The sequence below is a fragment of the Pinus tabuliformis genome, chromosome 1_2 (genome assembly GCF_031772625.1).
Source record: "Pinus tabuliformis cultivar Carrire ecotype Pingquan chromosome 1_2, CPIR1, whole genome shotgun sequence".
Classification (NCBI taxonomy): Eukaryota; Viridiplantae; Streptophyta; class Pinopsida; order Pinales; family Pinaceae; genus Pinus; species Pinus tabuliformis.
The window spans coordinates 1,042,405,284-1,042,422,234 of record NC_142298.1 but is presented as its reverse complement, the minus strand read 5'-3'; the positions used below and the strand labels follow the sequence as shown (position 1 = coordinate 1,042,422,234).

The following is a 16,951-nucleotide window of genomic DNA, read 5'->3' as shown; positions in this document are numbered from 1 at the left end:
TGAACTAGATGAAGGTCCTGTCAATGGCAGGATGCTGAAGCACTATTATGATGGTTCAATATGATGAGGATTCCGAAGGTTCATCGTATATATGCAATTGTATATATTCTCTTTTGATTTACATTGTATAAAGAGGTTTTCCCAAGTGCTGCAACTAGCAGCAACAGGCAGATAATATCAGAGGTTCTCCAAAAAAGAAACACACCATTTTGACAGGTTACATGCATAAGATCTCAAAGATCAAGATGGACATCCAAGGAACAAGGCAATCTGACCTGCTGTTCTTGGTCTTTCAAAAGAAAAACCATCCCCATGTGGAGCCACTGTTGGATGCCTATAGTAATAGGTTTCATATTTCATGATTGATTATTAAATTTCCAAATATGCTCTGCATTGTTAGCACAAAGATCACATATTTCCAGGTAATCAGAGGTGTGGGAAATTACTTCAGATATGGAGGACCTTATTTCATTTTGTGGATGATTCAACAGTCTAAACTGGATCATGCCATGTTTCAATTTTGAGTTGTAGAATAGATGAAGAAGTCTGTCCAAACAGCCTAATCTTGGCAGACAAGTAGTTCAGGTAGAGAAACAAAGGTTCCCAAAAGTCTAATCTGGGACCTTGGAGGAGATAAGGGTAGAAGTAGATAGATAAAAAAGGAAAAAGCCAAAGAAAAGAAAAGGCAATTGAGGGTTGCAAGTCTAAGTGCCCCTCCAAGAAGAAACAAAAAATGTTAGGTGAAATAGTTGGGTAGGCAGTTGTGGTTGCAGAAGGGATATGTTCACCATTACACAGTTGTCACAAGATGTTTTGCCAAGGCAATAGATATATCAGCAAACAAGGTGGTGAATTCCATGGACTCACATCAAAGAGCATCACTAACTTCTCTTTTCCCCCCTCTACTCCATCACTAACACCCCCTTTCTAAACCCCCCACCTTCACTTATACTAACTCCTAATTCTACTATTTAGCTCCCCTATTTTACCCCTACCCCTAATAATACTAACACTAAGGTGTATAAAGCCCCAAATCTTATGTATATTCCCTCCCCTAGGCATAATAGCCGAGCATTCTTCAAAAAGGGACCATAATGGCATCTGGCCACTTTGGTGAACCTATTCCACCCCTTTCCCCTTTGCTGCAAGTCAATTTACCCTCAAATCACCTCTGCATTGGTAAAACCCCTCTCCAAACCCCTTTGGCCTATAAAATCCTGTGCAAACCTTACAAAAATCAAAATCCGCCTTCGGCACACTCCCAAATGCGAGCGCAGGTGATTTGAATAAAAAACATTTGAAAAAACCATACAAAACCCATAAATTCTAATATCTTCCGCCCATATTATCGAACGTACACCTTCCTCCTCCGTCAGCCGTCGGATCAAGCCCATCAGATCCGACGGTCCTCATCAATATCGGAGCACATCCGATGGCCGCACGTTATGTCCCGAGAAGATGACGTTGCGCCTTGTCATGCTTCCGCCACGCGTCAAGCGCTCACCCATCTCGGAGCTCCGTCTGACACCCTCCGCGCTGTACTCAAACCGCCCCGAGAAACCGCGGCGGTTAAGGCTATAACCGTGACCGCTACGGTTTGACCACCACCGGTTCGCCGCTGACCCAGCGCCACGTCTTTCTCCGCTCGTACCCGCCTTTCTTATTGGTCCACCTCACTGCTGACTGGGCTGCCACCTCACCGCCCCGTTGACCAGTCGTCTGCTGCCACGTCCTCCCCGATGACGTCAGCCGACGTCACGTCACCATGACCCACCAATGACGTCATGCTGACGTCATCATAAAAAAGCGCCAAGTTGGTAAAAAACCCATATTTACCAATTTTACCCGTGTTTTTCGTCATTTTACTGTTGTGTCTGCTGAATGCTCTGCTTAACCGTTGCTGCCCGAATTTTCGCCAACCTGTGAAATTCGACCAAGGCGACCGCTCCAGTACCTGCGCCACACCTAACCACGACCTCTGCACGTCGAATTACAGGTATTTACCCTGTTCTGCCCTCCATACGACCTGCATTCTTCTCTAAGCTACTCACAGGCACAATAGGACCGTAAAACAAATTTTTCACCGCTGGAACCAAATTATACCTCCACCATTGTCCCTGTGAAGTCCCAAACTTCCCTGCAGAGTGCTAACAAACCGCAATTCAGTTGAAAACCCCTCGTCCTCCGTGTTCTCGGTCAATGCCCCTCTGAACACCTCTGAAATACTACCAGGAGCCAAAACTGAACACCAAAAAGAGCCTCTGTAACCAATTACCAGCAGTATTTCAATTTCTAGCTGGTAAATTCCCTTCTGACAGTTCAGAAAATCAAGTTTTACCACAGAGGGCAATCTGCAGTCTGTTTTGCCACTCAATTGTCCAATTGCAACTGTTTATCCTTTCACAAGCTATGGAGACTCCCATTGCTCTCAATATTAAGCCTATCAATGCCCCCCACCAAGAATTAGCATGGCAAGCCCTGGGAGACATGGATTACCAGATGTCAGACTGGTTCCCTATGGGAACTAAGTATAATATCCTAATGATTAATGAACTGAGAACCCAGCACATGAGTGGAGCAGATATCCTGGGGATTTGGGAATCAAACTTGCCCATATATAACCTTCCCCAAGTCAATCCAATGCCAGAACTCATATACAGTTGCCAAGAGTGCTATGACCCCACCCAAAGGGCAGTCATTAGCCCCACAGGCCTGGTCCTGTTTCAGATTACTCCAGAGAGTATAAATCAGATGCTGCATTTCCATACAGCCAAAAAACTGACCCCTCTTTCCATGCAAGATTTGATAAGGAGAGGGAGCAGCCTGCCTAATGACCAGATTGTGAAGATCAACCAGCTATTTGTTGCACCTAGCTCTGAAGCAGTCAGAACCCCTCCCATTGGTTACCAATACCTGAATGAGTTGGGCAAGATGATGGTGGACTTGATTAGCTATGTCCTAGGATTCAGAGGACTGGAAGATGTAGATGAGTGCATATTGGCAATGCTGTCCATATTTGCCCCTGGTAAGCCTCCAGCTATCCACTATGATTATGCTACTTATATAGCTGAGAAGATTCATGACCAGTTCATGAACTTGAAGAGGGAGAGGCTGTTCAAATACACCTCCTACATATACCATCTGTTCTTGTTCAACCAGCCAGCTACCTTCTCTGTCCCTTTGAGGCCACTCAACGCCCAAGGAACCCCAAGATCAGTTGTCTTTTGGACCCCAGTGTTCCATCGTACCTCAGTATCACCTTATACATACTGTGAGTTTATTGACTTATTTGTCCATCCAGCCCTGACAGTGCTGCAAGGTGCCCCTCCTCCTAGACTGACAGAGGAGATGAAGAGAATTCTTCATTTGAACAAGCTTTACAACATTGGCAACTGGTACTTCTACCAGAATCACACAGTCATTAGGGTGTATGGATGTGAATTAAATCCATTTAGACTGCCGAGGTACGTTCCCATGAGACTGTTTGCCTTAGAATACTTCAGGCAATTTGGGAACTCAGATTACCTACACTTTCAGAGTAAAAACAAGAAATCACAGTTGAAAGTGAGAAATCAGCTAGGTCCTTTCTTATACAACAGAAAGGAAGAAGGCTGGAAAGAGGCAGACAGGATCCTGGAAGGACTCCAATTGAAAACCAGTTTTGAGTGGATTCCATATGACCCTAACCACTCTATTTCTCTCAGGAGGATCAGGTATAAGTTAGGCAACTATGCACATGCAAGACTACCTGAAATTGAGAAATATGCAAATGCACCAGACTGGGAAGAGGGCACATTAATAGAGCAAATGACTAGTGAAGAAATACTTGAGCAAGAGGCTAGAAATGTCCAAAAACAAGCTGACTTGGAAACTTGTGGACAGGTGCCTACTTCCTACAGGAGGCGAATTGGGACAGCCACCACAACACCAGCAACACAACAGCAAACTGCCAAACAGACAACCCAATCAGCAAGCAAGGACAAAGGCAAACAGGTGGAACAACCACCTACATTAACAGAAGAGCAGGTTGACACTTTGTCACAGCAGCAAGAAGAAATGGAAGCACAGGCATTGGGGCAGCAACAAGAGAAACCACAAACTAGTGGGCAGCAGCCATTACAGCAAAGTAAGGAGACAGATTTGCCTGATTCTACAGAACAGCAGCCCCAAACAGAGTTGCCTCCGAGAACAGACATCAATGTGGACAGCTCAGTCCTCCAAACACCTCAGAAGGAGGACTTGACCAGAAAGAGAGAAAGGGAGACTCCCCAGACTTCATCCTTTATCAGAGGAGAAAAGAGGCAAAGATTGAATGACTCCCAAGAGGAGGACATGGCAGTAAGGCAGGCCATGGGCATGGGCCCACCCAGTGGAGAACTCTCGGCCAGCTCATCTCAAAGAGGACCAGATATGACAATGGGAGGAGAGGTCAGCTCTTCTGGCCAGCATAGAGGGGGGCACTCAAGCATAAAGCAACAGTTCATAGAAATCAAAAGGAGGAGTGATCCCATAAAAGTGCAACTTTATGATCATCTGTTAAAACTAGCCCCCAGCAACCAGCAGAGACTAATGTCTGCTTTTGATGTAAGTGAGGGCAAAATGATAATGAGCCATTTTATGCCCACAACTCTACATCCTCAGTCCACCTCAGACTATTTGAGAACAAATATGGAGGTTCTGGCTAAAGATATTCACCCCATGGATAAGATAGAGTTACACAAGCAAACGGGTGAAATGGTGTATGCCTCCCTGGCAGATGAGACACTGGAAAATTACAAGTTAAAGAGCAGCCTAGACAATACATCATCCCAGCTGGAATTGGAAAGAGCATCCTCACAGGCCAAGGACAACAGAATCAAATCCTTGGAGGAGGTAATCATAGAGATTGGACATGATCCCAAGGATGTCAAGGGCATCCAAGAACTGCTGAAAATAAGGGATGCTGACATGGCAGCCCTAAGAAAGAAAATCAAGTTCCCGGCCACCATCCATCCACAAACAGATGAAGTTGCCCAGCAAAGGCAAGAAAAAGATACCACAGACTTGCTGGTTTCCTTATACAAGGAGCTGGTTAGGACTCAAGACCAGCTAGGGCAAACTGAAGCTGCAAAGGCAGCACTACAAGAAGCCATGAAGCAGAAAGGGGAAGGTCAATCCTCCCAGCCTCCTCCAATAATAATAAATCTCGAGGAAACACCTCCGATCATCACTCCTCCTCCTCAGCAAACAGGAGCTACAGCATCATCCACAGCCCCCACAACAACATCAGAGCAAGCTGCTACCCTAGATATGCAGAAGCTACAAGCAGAGATCCGAGCTATGGAAGCTCAAATGAAAGAGCTGGATGAGCTCAAACAGAACTTGGCTAATGTTCATGAGAGATTTGATAAAAGCAAACAAAATGAGGCAGCCAAGGAAAGGGAGGTGAAAACCCTTAAGAGAAGGATTGCTGAGCTGGAAAAGGAGCTTGCACTGGAAAGGGTGACAGCTGACATGAAAGCAGTGTTATGGAGCAACATTGGGAGATCCATTGCCAAACAGTGGCAATACATTGAAACCATGGATGAACAAATGGTGCTCATCACCAAAGCTAACAAAGAGATACAAAGAGCAAGGGCAAGCCTTGGGCACATGCCAGAAGCAGCTACCAGGATGATCAATATCCTGAATTACAAGACCAGCACTCAATTGGCCACCATGGGAATCAACAACAGAACAGAAACAATTGCCATAGCCAAGAGAGTTGTTACTCTGAGAAACTTGATTGGAACCTTGGAAAGAAGGACACAAGATATGCAGACAGAAATCAACAGGTTCCTGGAGAAGTTTGTAACACTGCAGAACAGAGGCCTCCCCAACATTTTGAGCAGTGTGGGTAGACTGCTCACTTTGGACAACTATAATAAGAGAATTGATGCCCATGCTGTGGCAGAGATTGCAAAAGCTCCCAGCAGTTCAAAGGACACAGGGCCAGCCACGGGACAAATGATGTATAATAGAGTGGAGAACCTGTTTTTTCTCATGAATGAGATAGATCACCTGTTTGATACACCTCCCAATTTCTTTAAGTTCACAGAGGCAGATGAAACTCTAGGGGCAATTTTGGCACATCAACTGCCCACACAGGATGTCTGGAGGCATTTGACTCAGACAATTTTGACAGGACAGAACCAATAGCGCAGAAGGAAAGAAACAGGTACATACAGCGACAATTTTGGGAATTAATACCCACAGGAAAGGACAGAGGCTGAGCCAACTCAGCCAGACCAATGACTCACCACCTGCAGCAGTCAAAGTCATAATGGACAGGTCCGAGATACAGTGTACCAGCCTACAGTCGGGTTCTCCATGCATTAACTCCAAATATTCAGACCGACTTAGCTATTCCCAGTAATCTGAAATATCTTCTGACAGAGCATTAAAATGCCTATACTATGTATTAAATGCTGTATTAAATTCTGCCCATAATATCTTAGATAGTTGGTAAAGAAGTAAATCTGAGATAACCGAGGACTCAGATATTTTGTAAAAAATGACTAGTATATATTCACCCTTCACAGCAGTAAAAAGGGTTGGTTGGTTGGTCGATATTGAGAATTCTCCTAGAAGAGCTCTGGATGATTGTAATTTTTCAGAGAAACTAATACAAAGAAAGCATGGAATTTCCAAGGCTGAGTGTTATCTGATGTCTTGTGGTGAAGAATGCATGTTACAGGATTCCATGGGTGTTGCATAAGACTATAAGTATTCTCAAATCTCTTTGTCGTGTCTGCTTTGAGTCTTTTGTTCTCTTTACTGTTCTTATGTTTACACTTGATAGCAAGGTGAATGATTAGTACCAGGATTTAAACATGTTTACCCTGGACTCAAACTGAGCTACTATAAATGTTTTCCTCTTATACAGTAACAGAATTGTAATTCTTAAATGCTGCAATTCAGAACTGTGTATTTATTATAACAGTCATTCTCAGGGATTCAACTCTGCCCCTAAGACATCTGTTTTCTCCTCTTAAATCTATCTGTTGGGAACATATAAGTAAATAGTGAAAATTCTTTAATGCTTTCACTGTTCATGCTAGCTGTTTCCAGTCTTTTAACCAAAATCTGTCTTATTAAACACCCAAGTGGCCCTGTAAGTCCCATCTTTCATCCCAAAACTTCAAATACATACAGCTGCAGACTCCATTGCCCAATGGTACTCAACTTCTCAGAAAACTACTTCACCAGAACCTAAAAGGAATTTTCACCAACCAAACACAAACAAACACAGTGCATAATAGCTAGCCTAAAACCCTACAACAAACAGCTACATATCATAAAGAGAGAGCCCTCTCTGATCACTGTTAGGCTAGAAACAGTGATCCAAAGACTGGTTAGTGGTTACCCCGGCCGTATTCCCTTGGGAGTCATAGGGAACAACCTGGGTGTTAACAGAAGCTAGGACTTCAGGATATGGGGAGATCAGACTCATTATTTTAGTAGTTGTAACAACAATGCAGAATAAAAAATAGAGCAACAATAGAAACAATATCAGTAGATCATATTTCACCATCCATGCAACTATATCTCCAAGAGTGAGTTGGGGCGATGTAGATCCTTAGTCCCAGAGTTGTACAAATTTGGGCAAGGTCCATTAAGGTGTTCTCCTCATGGATCATTACCTTGCTACAAGGGCCCACATTATTCAGTAGCAGGAGGATCAATGTCGGTCAGATACTGAGGAGTGCAGATAAATTTTGACAACAGAGAAGGAGGCTCAATAGTAGAGTCAACAACAACACAATCTTCCTAGTAGACAGTTGCAGAGACACTGTTGATTCAATGTTCTTTTTGGATGCTTCTTAGTTTCAGTTGTTGCAGTAGCAGCAACAAAAGTGAGAGGTAGTGCTATAGTACATTCCACAGGTGTTGGATAGGGGTGGTGGAAAATTCCTTTCTTGCTAAGAGGGAGTGTTGAGAAGTGTAGAAAGAAAGGTTCAATTTGAGTTTAGCCTTAGTCAAATTGAGAAAAATTGAATTTCCACATTAGCAAACAACTTGGAGGAAGTTCACTGAGGTGACATGGCTCTTGTTACTCAGTTAGAACACTAAATTTGAGTTGGTGGGCTTGGAATTTAGCTTGGATGTGTTGATTGCTAAATTATAACAATCTAGTCAAGTTATTTTCAGTTGTACTCAGTTAAACTAGTTCTAACAGTTATTAGAGCCAATTGGAGATCAGTTGTGCAGTGGGACAATAGTCTAACTCAAAGATCATCCAGTTAACTGATCAATCAACCAACCAAAAAATAGATCATGCATGCAAGGAATTAGAATTGATCAGCTGTGGTGTAGATTCCAAGTCAGTGTACAATTAATTATATACTAGATTGAGTGTACAATTTAGAGTATTGGTCAGGTGATCAATCCTAAATAATTGCGCAAGGAAATAGGAGCGAGTGCAGGTAGTGCGATTGTAGGCAGAGAGAGTGCGGGCAGCGTGAGTGCAGGCAATGCAAGTGTGGGCAACGTGAGTGCAGGCAGAGTGAGAATACGTTTACTCTTGCAGTTTGTCCTCAGAGCAAGAGATCATAATCGTAATTGTTTCTCAATTCACTAGATTAATGAAAAATGGGCTTAAGGGGTTTTTAGCAATTGGTTTCCCCTAGAAACATCTGTGTACCTGTGTATTTGATGATGCATGTTTGCGCATGTTGTTCTAAATTATGAATTACTTTTCACAGAGCAGTAGAGTAGAATTGTGTCTCTTGATTTAGATTTAATTTCTTGGGTAGTTGTAATCCCATCACCAAAATTTCTGCACTTAAATAATATAATTCAATGTTGAATCCTCAATGCATATGAGAGCTCTTTTACTAATATCAACACCTTCAAGAAAGAAATATAAAATTGTTCAATATGTTCAAGCGAAAACTATAAAATGCTTCAATACTCAATAAGATAATCATGCTTGTTTGCATAAGATATTAACATAATACTACATACAAGAACAATTAATTACTCATGTTACTTATACAATCGTTTATTGGGTGCAAAGTAATTATTATCTTGATGCTTGAATCGTCAATGCATATGGGAGCTATTTTATTAATATCAACACTCTCAAGAAAAAATATCAAATTGTTCGATACATTCAAGTGAAAAACATAAAATGCTTCAATACTCAATAAGATAATCATGCTTGTTTGCACGAGAAAATAACCTAATACTACATATGAGAACAATTAATTACTCATGTTACTTATACAATCACTTGTTGGGTGCAAAGTAACTGCTATCTTGGTGCTTGAAAGCTAATGTATTACCCAAAGAATATTCTCTGCAGAAAATGTAAACATGCATAAGTTAGAAAGTATCAAAAAGGTTCTTCAACGAGAAGTGTTTGCTAGCTCATTTGACGTTACTCACTGAAATTGAATCTCACTTCTGGATAAAATGCTACCATTACTATTTTTATGGTGCATCATATTTGGATGCAAAAATGCTACAATGAAAAGATTCTTCAATTAGGAACTTTTTCATGGTGGCATTTGTGCATTGAAATGAGATGGACGCTAGTTCAATTGGTGTGAATGAGCGAAATTGGAATTCGCGACCAACTTGGCTAGACACATAACCACAATCTGTATTATGCAAAGTGACATTTTTAGTGCCTACCACTTTAAATATTGCCAAATTAAAGTAAAAACAATAAAAAAAATTTGGCGGATAGATGGATAAACTATAAATGGCACCACCATTTTTGTAACGTTTTAAATTTTCAACGAATTGTATTTGCCAAAGTGAAAAGTTAGTAAAAAATAAGTTGGAAATGTCCATTTTTTGCAACAGTAACATTATGATAATCAATACTTAGCGGGTGATTTGATGCACCAAATAAGACACTAACCCCAATGGAAAAAGAAAATAGTGCAACTATAGTAATGATAAAAAACAAATGAAATTCACAAAATCTCATCACAATTTACAACATGTTGCCCCATACAATTTCCAACATAAACAATATGATTTCCAGCTAAAAGCACATGCAAAAGATAAAAAATATTTGAAGAAATAGATGGTTGGAATTTCTACAATTAAAACCCTGCTATACCATACAATTTCCAGCTACTAAAACACATTTTCTAGTTGAAAAAATATGCATAATTTCACCAATGTATAATGAAGAAGATGGCTAGAAAAATATGCAATTTCAAATGAGAGCTACACTTTTCTATGAAATAAACTACTTTGAAGACAAATAACTATACAAATAATTATTATGTAAATTAATAATAATACTTATATTAATGCCCAATACATAGGGGTAGCTTGCATAATATTAAGAGGAGAGCTTGTTGAGGTTGACTTGTGCAGTATAAAATGATATCAAATTGATCTCTAATGCACAACGATATCAGATTGATTTGTAATGCATAATGTGCCTATGAGACAATTTCTGCAGGAATTTACTACTTCACAATTTTGCAACTATAGATGGGGAGACATTTCCGCTGAAATATAAATAACCACACCAGGACACTACTAAATCCTCATCATTAGAGATGAAAATATGAATATATTAAATTTTTTTAAAACATACAACATAGAGATATAAATAAAAATATGAATATATTAAATATTTAGTTCTAAATAAAAATGAAAATTTTCACCTGTATCAGTTATAACAACTATAACAACTATTTTGAATAATAATAACACAATAATCATAGGAATCACATTGCCAATTTCAACTTCACAAATTGTCATTTTCCAAATCTTTGATATTTGAGTGTAGACAATAATGACAAAAGGTCTTTAAGCTTTAAGTAGAATTAAGAATGAGATGTATATATATAAGACAATCAGAAAATATTACACTCAAATTATCTTTTAACTTTATTAATTTCTCATTTTTAGAATTAATTTTTAGTAATTTAATTATATTCATTGAAATGAAAGTTTTATTGTATAATTGTCAATGCTTCTAGGAAAAAAAATTATAGAAAAGTGAAGGGAAAAGATAAAGTCAAATTAAAAAGTAATAAAATTAAAAAAAATTATTGATTTTTTTTAATTATTTTTTCCTCTTTAAAATTTGTGAGGAAAAACTATAATTCATGAAAATAGTAAAAAAAAAAAAGAAATAAAATTAAAAACAAAAAAATTAATAAAAAATAAAAGTTACTAAACAACATGTAATAAAACCTCAATCAATCACCTTACAAATAAATAAATTTAAATAATAATAAAAAATAACAAAATTAAATTCACAATATTAAACTATAGATAAATGATTTTTTTTTTATAAAAACAAAATAATACAATGTCAAAAACAAAATTTTTAATAAAATAACTTTTAAATCATCTCACTCTAAAAACAATACCAAAATTAACGTAATAAAGTTTACAAAAGTTTAAAAATTGTGAAATCTCTGTTAGCCTCATCTTTCTTAAATAATAAATTTAAAAATGTTTTATCAAATCATTAGTAAATTAAAGCAACTTATATTTTACGGATGGGAGATTACATGAGATTACACGGAGTTCGTGCTTCTACTGGTAATCGATTTTAGTTTTCATTTTATATGATGGAGTTGAATGGGAAACCATTCACACCAAACTTTATAATTATACATCGGAAACCACTTTTGACGTGAGCGTTGTGAACGGCCTCATGATTGATGCCTTCTCCTTTACGTTATCCCCCTCTACGTCTTCTTCACGACGCCACTTTTCTCAGCCGTGGAAGACTTTTGAAACACTTCTTTGATGCCTTGTCGTTCACGTTTTCCCCCTTTCTACGTTCACACTATACACGACGCCGAAACACGCGGTTTCTCTCCTTATAAATACTCAATCACTCCTCCACCCATACTCACTGTGCTACGTCTTCTTCACGACGCCACCTTTCTCAGCCGTGGAAGACTTTTGAAACACTTCTTTGATGCTTGTCCTTTACGTTTTCCCCCTTTCTACGTTCACACTATACACGGTACTACGTCCTCTTCACGACGCCACTTTTCTCAGCCGTGGAAGACTTTTGAAACACTTCTTTGATGCCTTGTCCTTTACGTTTTCCCCCTTTCTACGTTCACACTATACACTGTGCTACGTCTTCTTCACGACGCCACTTTTCTCAGCAGTCGAAGACTTTTTGAAAGACTTCTTTGATGCCTTCTCCTTTACGTTTTCCCCCTTTCTACGTTCACACTATACACTGTGCTACGTCTTCTTCACGACGCCACTTTTCTCAGCCGTAGAAGACTTTTTGAAAGACTTCTTTGATGCCTTGTCCTTTACGTTTTCCCCCTTTCTACGTTCACACTATACACGGTGCTACGTCTTCTTCACGACGCCACTTTTCTCAGCCGTGGAAGACTTTTGAAACACTTCTTTGATGCCTTATCCTTTACGTTTTCCCCCTTTCTACGTTCACACTATACACGGTACTACGTCCTCTTCACGACGCCACTTTTCTCAGCCGTGGAAGACTTTTCAAACACTTCTTTGATGCCTTGTCCTTTACGTTTTCCCCCTTTCTACGTTCACACTATACACGGTACTACGTCTTCTTCACGACGCCGAAACACGCGGTTTCTCTCCTTATAAATACTCACTCACTTCTCCACCAATACTCACTGCATTTCTCCCCTCCCCTCTCCTAGAGGCTGCGATTTCAACCACCATGGCCTCTCTTTCTTTTGCTTTTCATCTGCTCTTTCTCCTCCTCATCTTTTCTTTCACCCCTGGGAAAGGATCCCATTCTTTCCACAATGATCACCAGTCCCTGGTGGCATTCAGAAACCTCATTGCCAGCGATCCACATCATTCCCTCGCAGATTGGACTCCCGCCAACCCCTTCTGCAACTGGACCGGCGTCACCTGCAACCGCCGCCATCCAAACAGAGTGGCCTCCCTCAACCTCACTCTGATGGATCTGAGCGGTTCCATTTCTCCATCACTCGGCAACTTGTCGTTTCTCCGCACCCTCTTGCTCTCAGGCAATGAGCTCACTGGTCAAATCCCCAACCAATTGGGACGCCTCTTTCGTCTGAGGGAGCTCTGGTTGGACAACACTGGCTTGGACGGAAAGATCCCAACTCAACTCTGCAGTTGCAGAAATTTGACTCTTCTGGCGCTCTCCTTCAACAACCTGACCGGAAATATCCCGAGCGAGTTGGGTTCCCTTCCGCTTTTGCAAAAGCTTTACTTGGGAAACAACGAGCTGACAGGTACCATTCCCTCTTCCTTGGGAAACCTTTCATCGCTGATTGAGTTGACTTTGGAAGGCAACAGTCTCACCGGTTCTATTCCGAGTCAACTCATCAGCTGCAAAAATTTGACTATTCTGTTTCTCGCCGGCAACCATCTGACCGGAAATATCCCGAGGGAGTTGGGTTCCCTTCCGCTTTTGCAACTGCTTTACTTGGCAGAGAACGAGCTGACAGGTACCATTCCCTCTTCCTTGGGAAACCTTTCATCGCTGATTGAATTAAGTTTGGGAGGCAACAGTCTCACCGGAAATATCCCGAGGGAGTTGGGTTCCCTCCCGCAATTGCAAGTCCTTAACTTGGAACACAACGAGCTGACAGGTACCATTCCCTCTTCCTTGGGTCGCCTCACCCGTTTGCAAGAACTTTATCTTTCCCTAAATGATTTGTCAGGTCGCATTCCCACATCTTTGTCAAATATGTTAAACTTGCAATATCTCGATTTAGCGGTAAATCAACTTAGTGGAGAGATTCCAAAGTTTATTGGAAATTTCTCTAACTTAGTATACCTGAGTTTAAGTCATAACAAGCTGAGTGGGACCGTGCCAATAGAGTTGGCTAAGTTATCTTTTCTCGAAATATTACTTTTGAATAACAATCAACTAGATAGTGGTAATGCTATAAACATGCCTTTTCTTACTGCTCTTACTAATTGTTCTCACTTAAAGTACTTATGGTTGCACAACAATAAATTAAGTGGTGTTTTTCCACTTGCCATAGGTAGACTTTCTACTAATTTATCTATGTTAGGATTATCAAATAATAAAATACAAGGAAACATCCCTCCACATATAGGAAATCTTAGTAGCTTAACCCTCTTAAATTTAAGTGAAAATTTTCTAAATGGTAATGTTCCACCATTAGGAAAATTTGTAAAAATAGAAAGATTGTATTTAAGTAACAATAATTTAGAAGGAAACATACCTGACGATTTTGAAGGCTTACAACACCTTGGTCTCTTGGACCTTAGTGGAAATAGTCTCTCTGGAAAGATTCCAAATTCCCTTTCACTCCTTAAACAACTAAGAAGACTCCATCTTCATCACAATAACTTATCAGGGACCATACCTTCCAGCGTAGGAGATTGTATAAATTTGGAATTGCTTGACCTATCTCACAATAAACTCTCTGGAAATATACCACATGAAATTGGGAAAGTTTCTAATCTACAATTCTATTTGAATTTGTCATGAAATTTATTAGAAGGTTCCTTGCCCATGGAGATTGGTAAAATTGCAATGGCTCAAGCTATAGATATCTCTGTCAATCAATTGATTGGAGCAATCCCCCCTGCACTTGGAAGTTGCAATGAGCTACAATTATTGAACTTATCTCACAATTCCTTCCAAGGGTCTATTCCAGAGTCACTTGGAAATTTACAAAGCCTTGCAAGTCTAGACCTCTCTTTGAACAACTTATCAGGTATAATACCAGTGGTCACACTCAAGAATTTGAAAATGCTTCAAAGCTTGAATTTGTCTTTCAACAATTTCATAGGGGAAATTCCAGAAGGAGGGTTTTTTGCAAATAGAACAATTGTCATGTCCTTAATTGGAAATCCTGGCCTTTGTGGACCGCAAGTATTTCAACTGCCTGCATGTCAAACACCAAGACATCATTTTGCACTTGTGAAAAGATTGATACTGCCAGTGAGTGGAGTTGTTGCTTTTATATTATGTTGTTTACTTTTGGGATTCCTTTGGAAAAGAAATATGCCTGTGCAAAACTTTGATTCCTCACAAGCCATTTTGCAAAGGTTGGAGCACAAAAGGATCTCATATCAAGAGCTTCATATAGCAACTAATGGATTTGCTGAGGCCAACTTGTTGGGAACAGGGAATTTTGGTTCAGTTTATAAAGGAATTTTGAGTGATGGCACACTTGTTGCTGTAAAAGTTTTCCAGTTGCTAAAGGACAAGGCTGAAAAGAGTTTTAAAGCAGAATGTAGTGTCTTGCAAAAGGTTCGACATCGAAATCTGGTGAAAATCATAACCTCATGTTGCAACATTGATTTCAAAGGATTAGTGTTCAAATTTATGTCTAATGGAAGCCTGGAGAAGCATTTGTATCCTAATACAAATGACAACAATGGTGAAGATGCATGTGAAATGGGACTAAAAACACGATTGGACATTGCAATAGATGTGGCCCATGCCATTGAATATCTTCATCATGATTCTTTTGTGCAGGTAGTGCATTGTGATTTAAAACCCAATAATGTGCTTATTGATGAAGACATGTCAGGGCATGTAACAGATTTTGGTATTGCAAGATTAATTGATGAAACCTCCACCGAGTCACTTACTTCATCACTTTCTTTGAAAGGATCTATGGGCTATATTGCACCAGGTATGACATTTAGAATGTTAAATGTTTACTTTTTATTTCTAAATGTCTCATCAACATTTTTGTATGGAACAATAGAGTAAAATTTGATGAATGTTATCATGAATGCAGAGTATGGATTCGGTGAGCCAGTGTCTACCAAAGGAGATATTTACAGCTATGGCATTTTGTTATTGGAAATGCTTACGAGGAAACAACCAACTAGTGATATGTTTTCTGGAGACTTGAACTTGCACAAGTGGGTAAATCTAGCCTTTCCAAGCAGCGTTCAGGAGGTAATTGACAACAACCTTCTTAGGGAGGTGGAAGGAGATGAATTTGAAGAAAACAATGTATTCAATTGCATATCTTCTCTTATACAGGTTGGTTTGGTTTGTTCAAAAGATTCACCAAATGAACGACCAACTACGAGAGATGTGGTAATGGTATTGGAGAACCTTAGAAATGATTTGGGGGCAAATGCCATTGCTTCTAGGAGATTAAGGCAAAGCATATCTAATTTGCTTAGCAATACAAATGCAACAAGGAGTGATACACATGCATCAAATGCCCATAGTTCTTCCTCATTTTAGTTTGTGAAAATTACAATACCAGAAGATTTCAATATTTCCATTGTGCATACAATGGCACTTGTTTTTTTTTTAAGTTATAATCGTTGAAGTAAACTTCTATTAGTATTTATATTGATATGTCAATATTATCAAAATAAAAAGTACATGCTTTTGTGACATTGCAACTATACATTGGTTTATTTTATTGGCCATTCATAATGACAATGTTTTTAATTGTCTCAAATTAATTCCATTATTTATTTGTCTATAAATGAAAGGATATAATTAAAAAATAACAATCATCTATAACTTGTAAACACATTTTTTTAGATGAGTGAATTGATTTTATGAATTATATTGGATTTTAATTACACTTTTGATATTATTTTTAATTATTTGACCAATCTTTTGTTCATATTTACTATCTATTTATGATTATTATTAATGTGAAAATTAAATTCTTTAATAACACTTTATTAACCAAATGAAAAAATTATATCTTAATGTGATTTATTACTATTATCCATGATGTCAATATTCATATCTACAAAATAAGAACCTCTCTCACAAAAGGTGATATGAAACTAATTGTATTATCTTTAGAGCGCAAATTAATGGATTAATATATTAAATTTAACCATAACTAATTTGTTTATGTCATTAACAATAATTTAAATGTTGAATTCCCATTTAGATGTGATTTTTTAAATTTTCATGTAAATCAAATTGATGAAACATCAATAACAATTCTATTCTTTTAAATATATAATTTGATCCATTTAAATTTCAGTTATATATAAT

The 16,951-nt window shown here is 38.9% G+C and overlaps 1 protein-coding gene across 1 annotated transcript; it reads left to right on the top strand.

Moving 5' to 3' along the window:
- The first annotated feature begins 12,607 nt into the window (after positions 1-12,607).
- LOC149209699 (uncharacterized) lies at positions 12,608-16,281 on the top strand. The gene is given in 2 exon segments (XM_089396473.1): positions 12,608-15,602; positions 15,711-16,281. Coding segments are annotated over 2 exon segments (3,396 nt in total). The 5' UTR covers positions 12,608-12,667; the 3' UTR covers positions 16,172-16,281.
- The last annotated feature ends 670 nt before the right edge of the window (positions 16,282-16,951 follow it).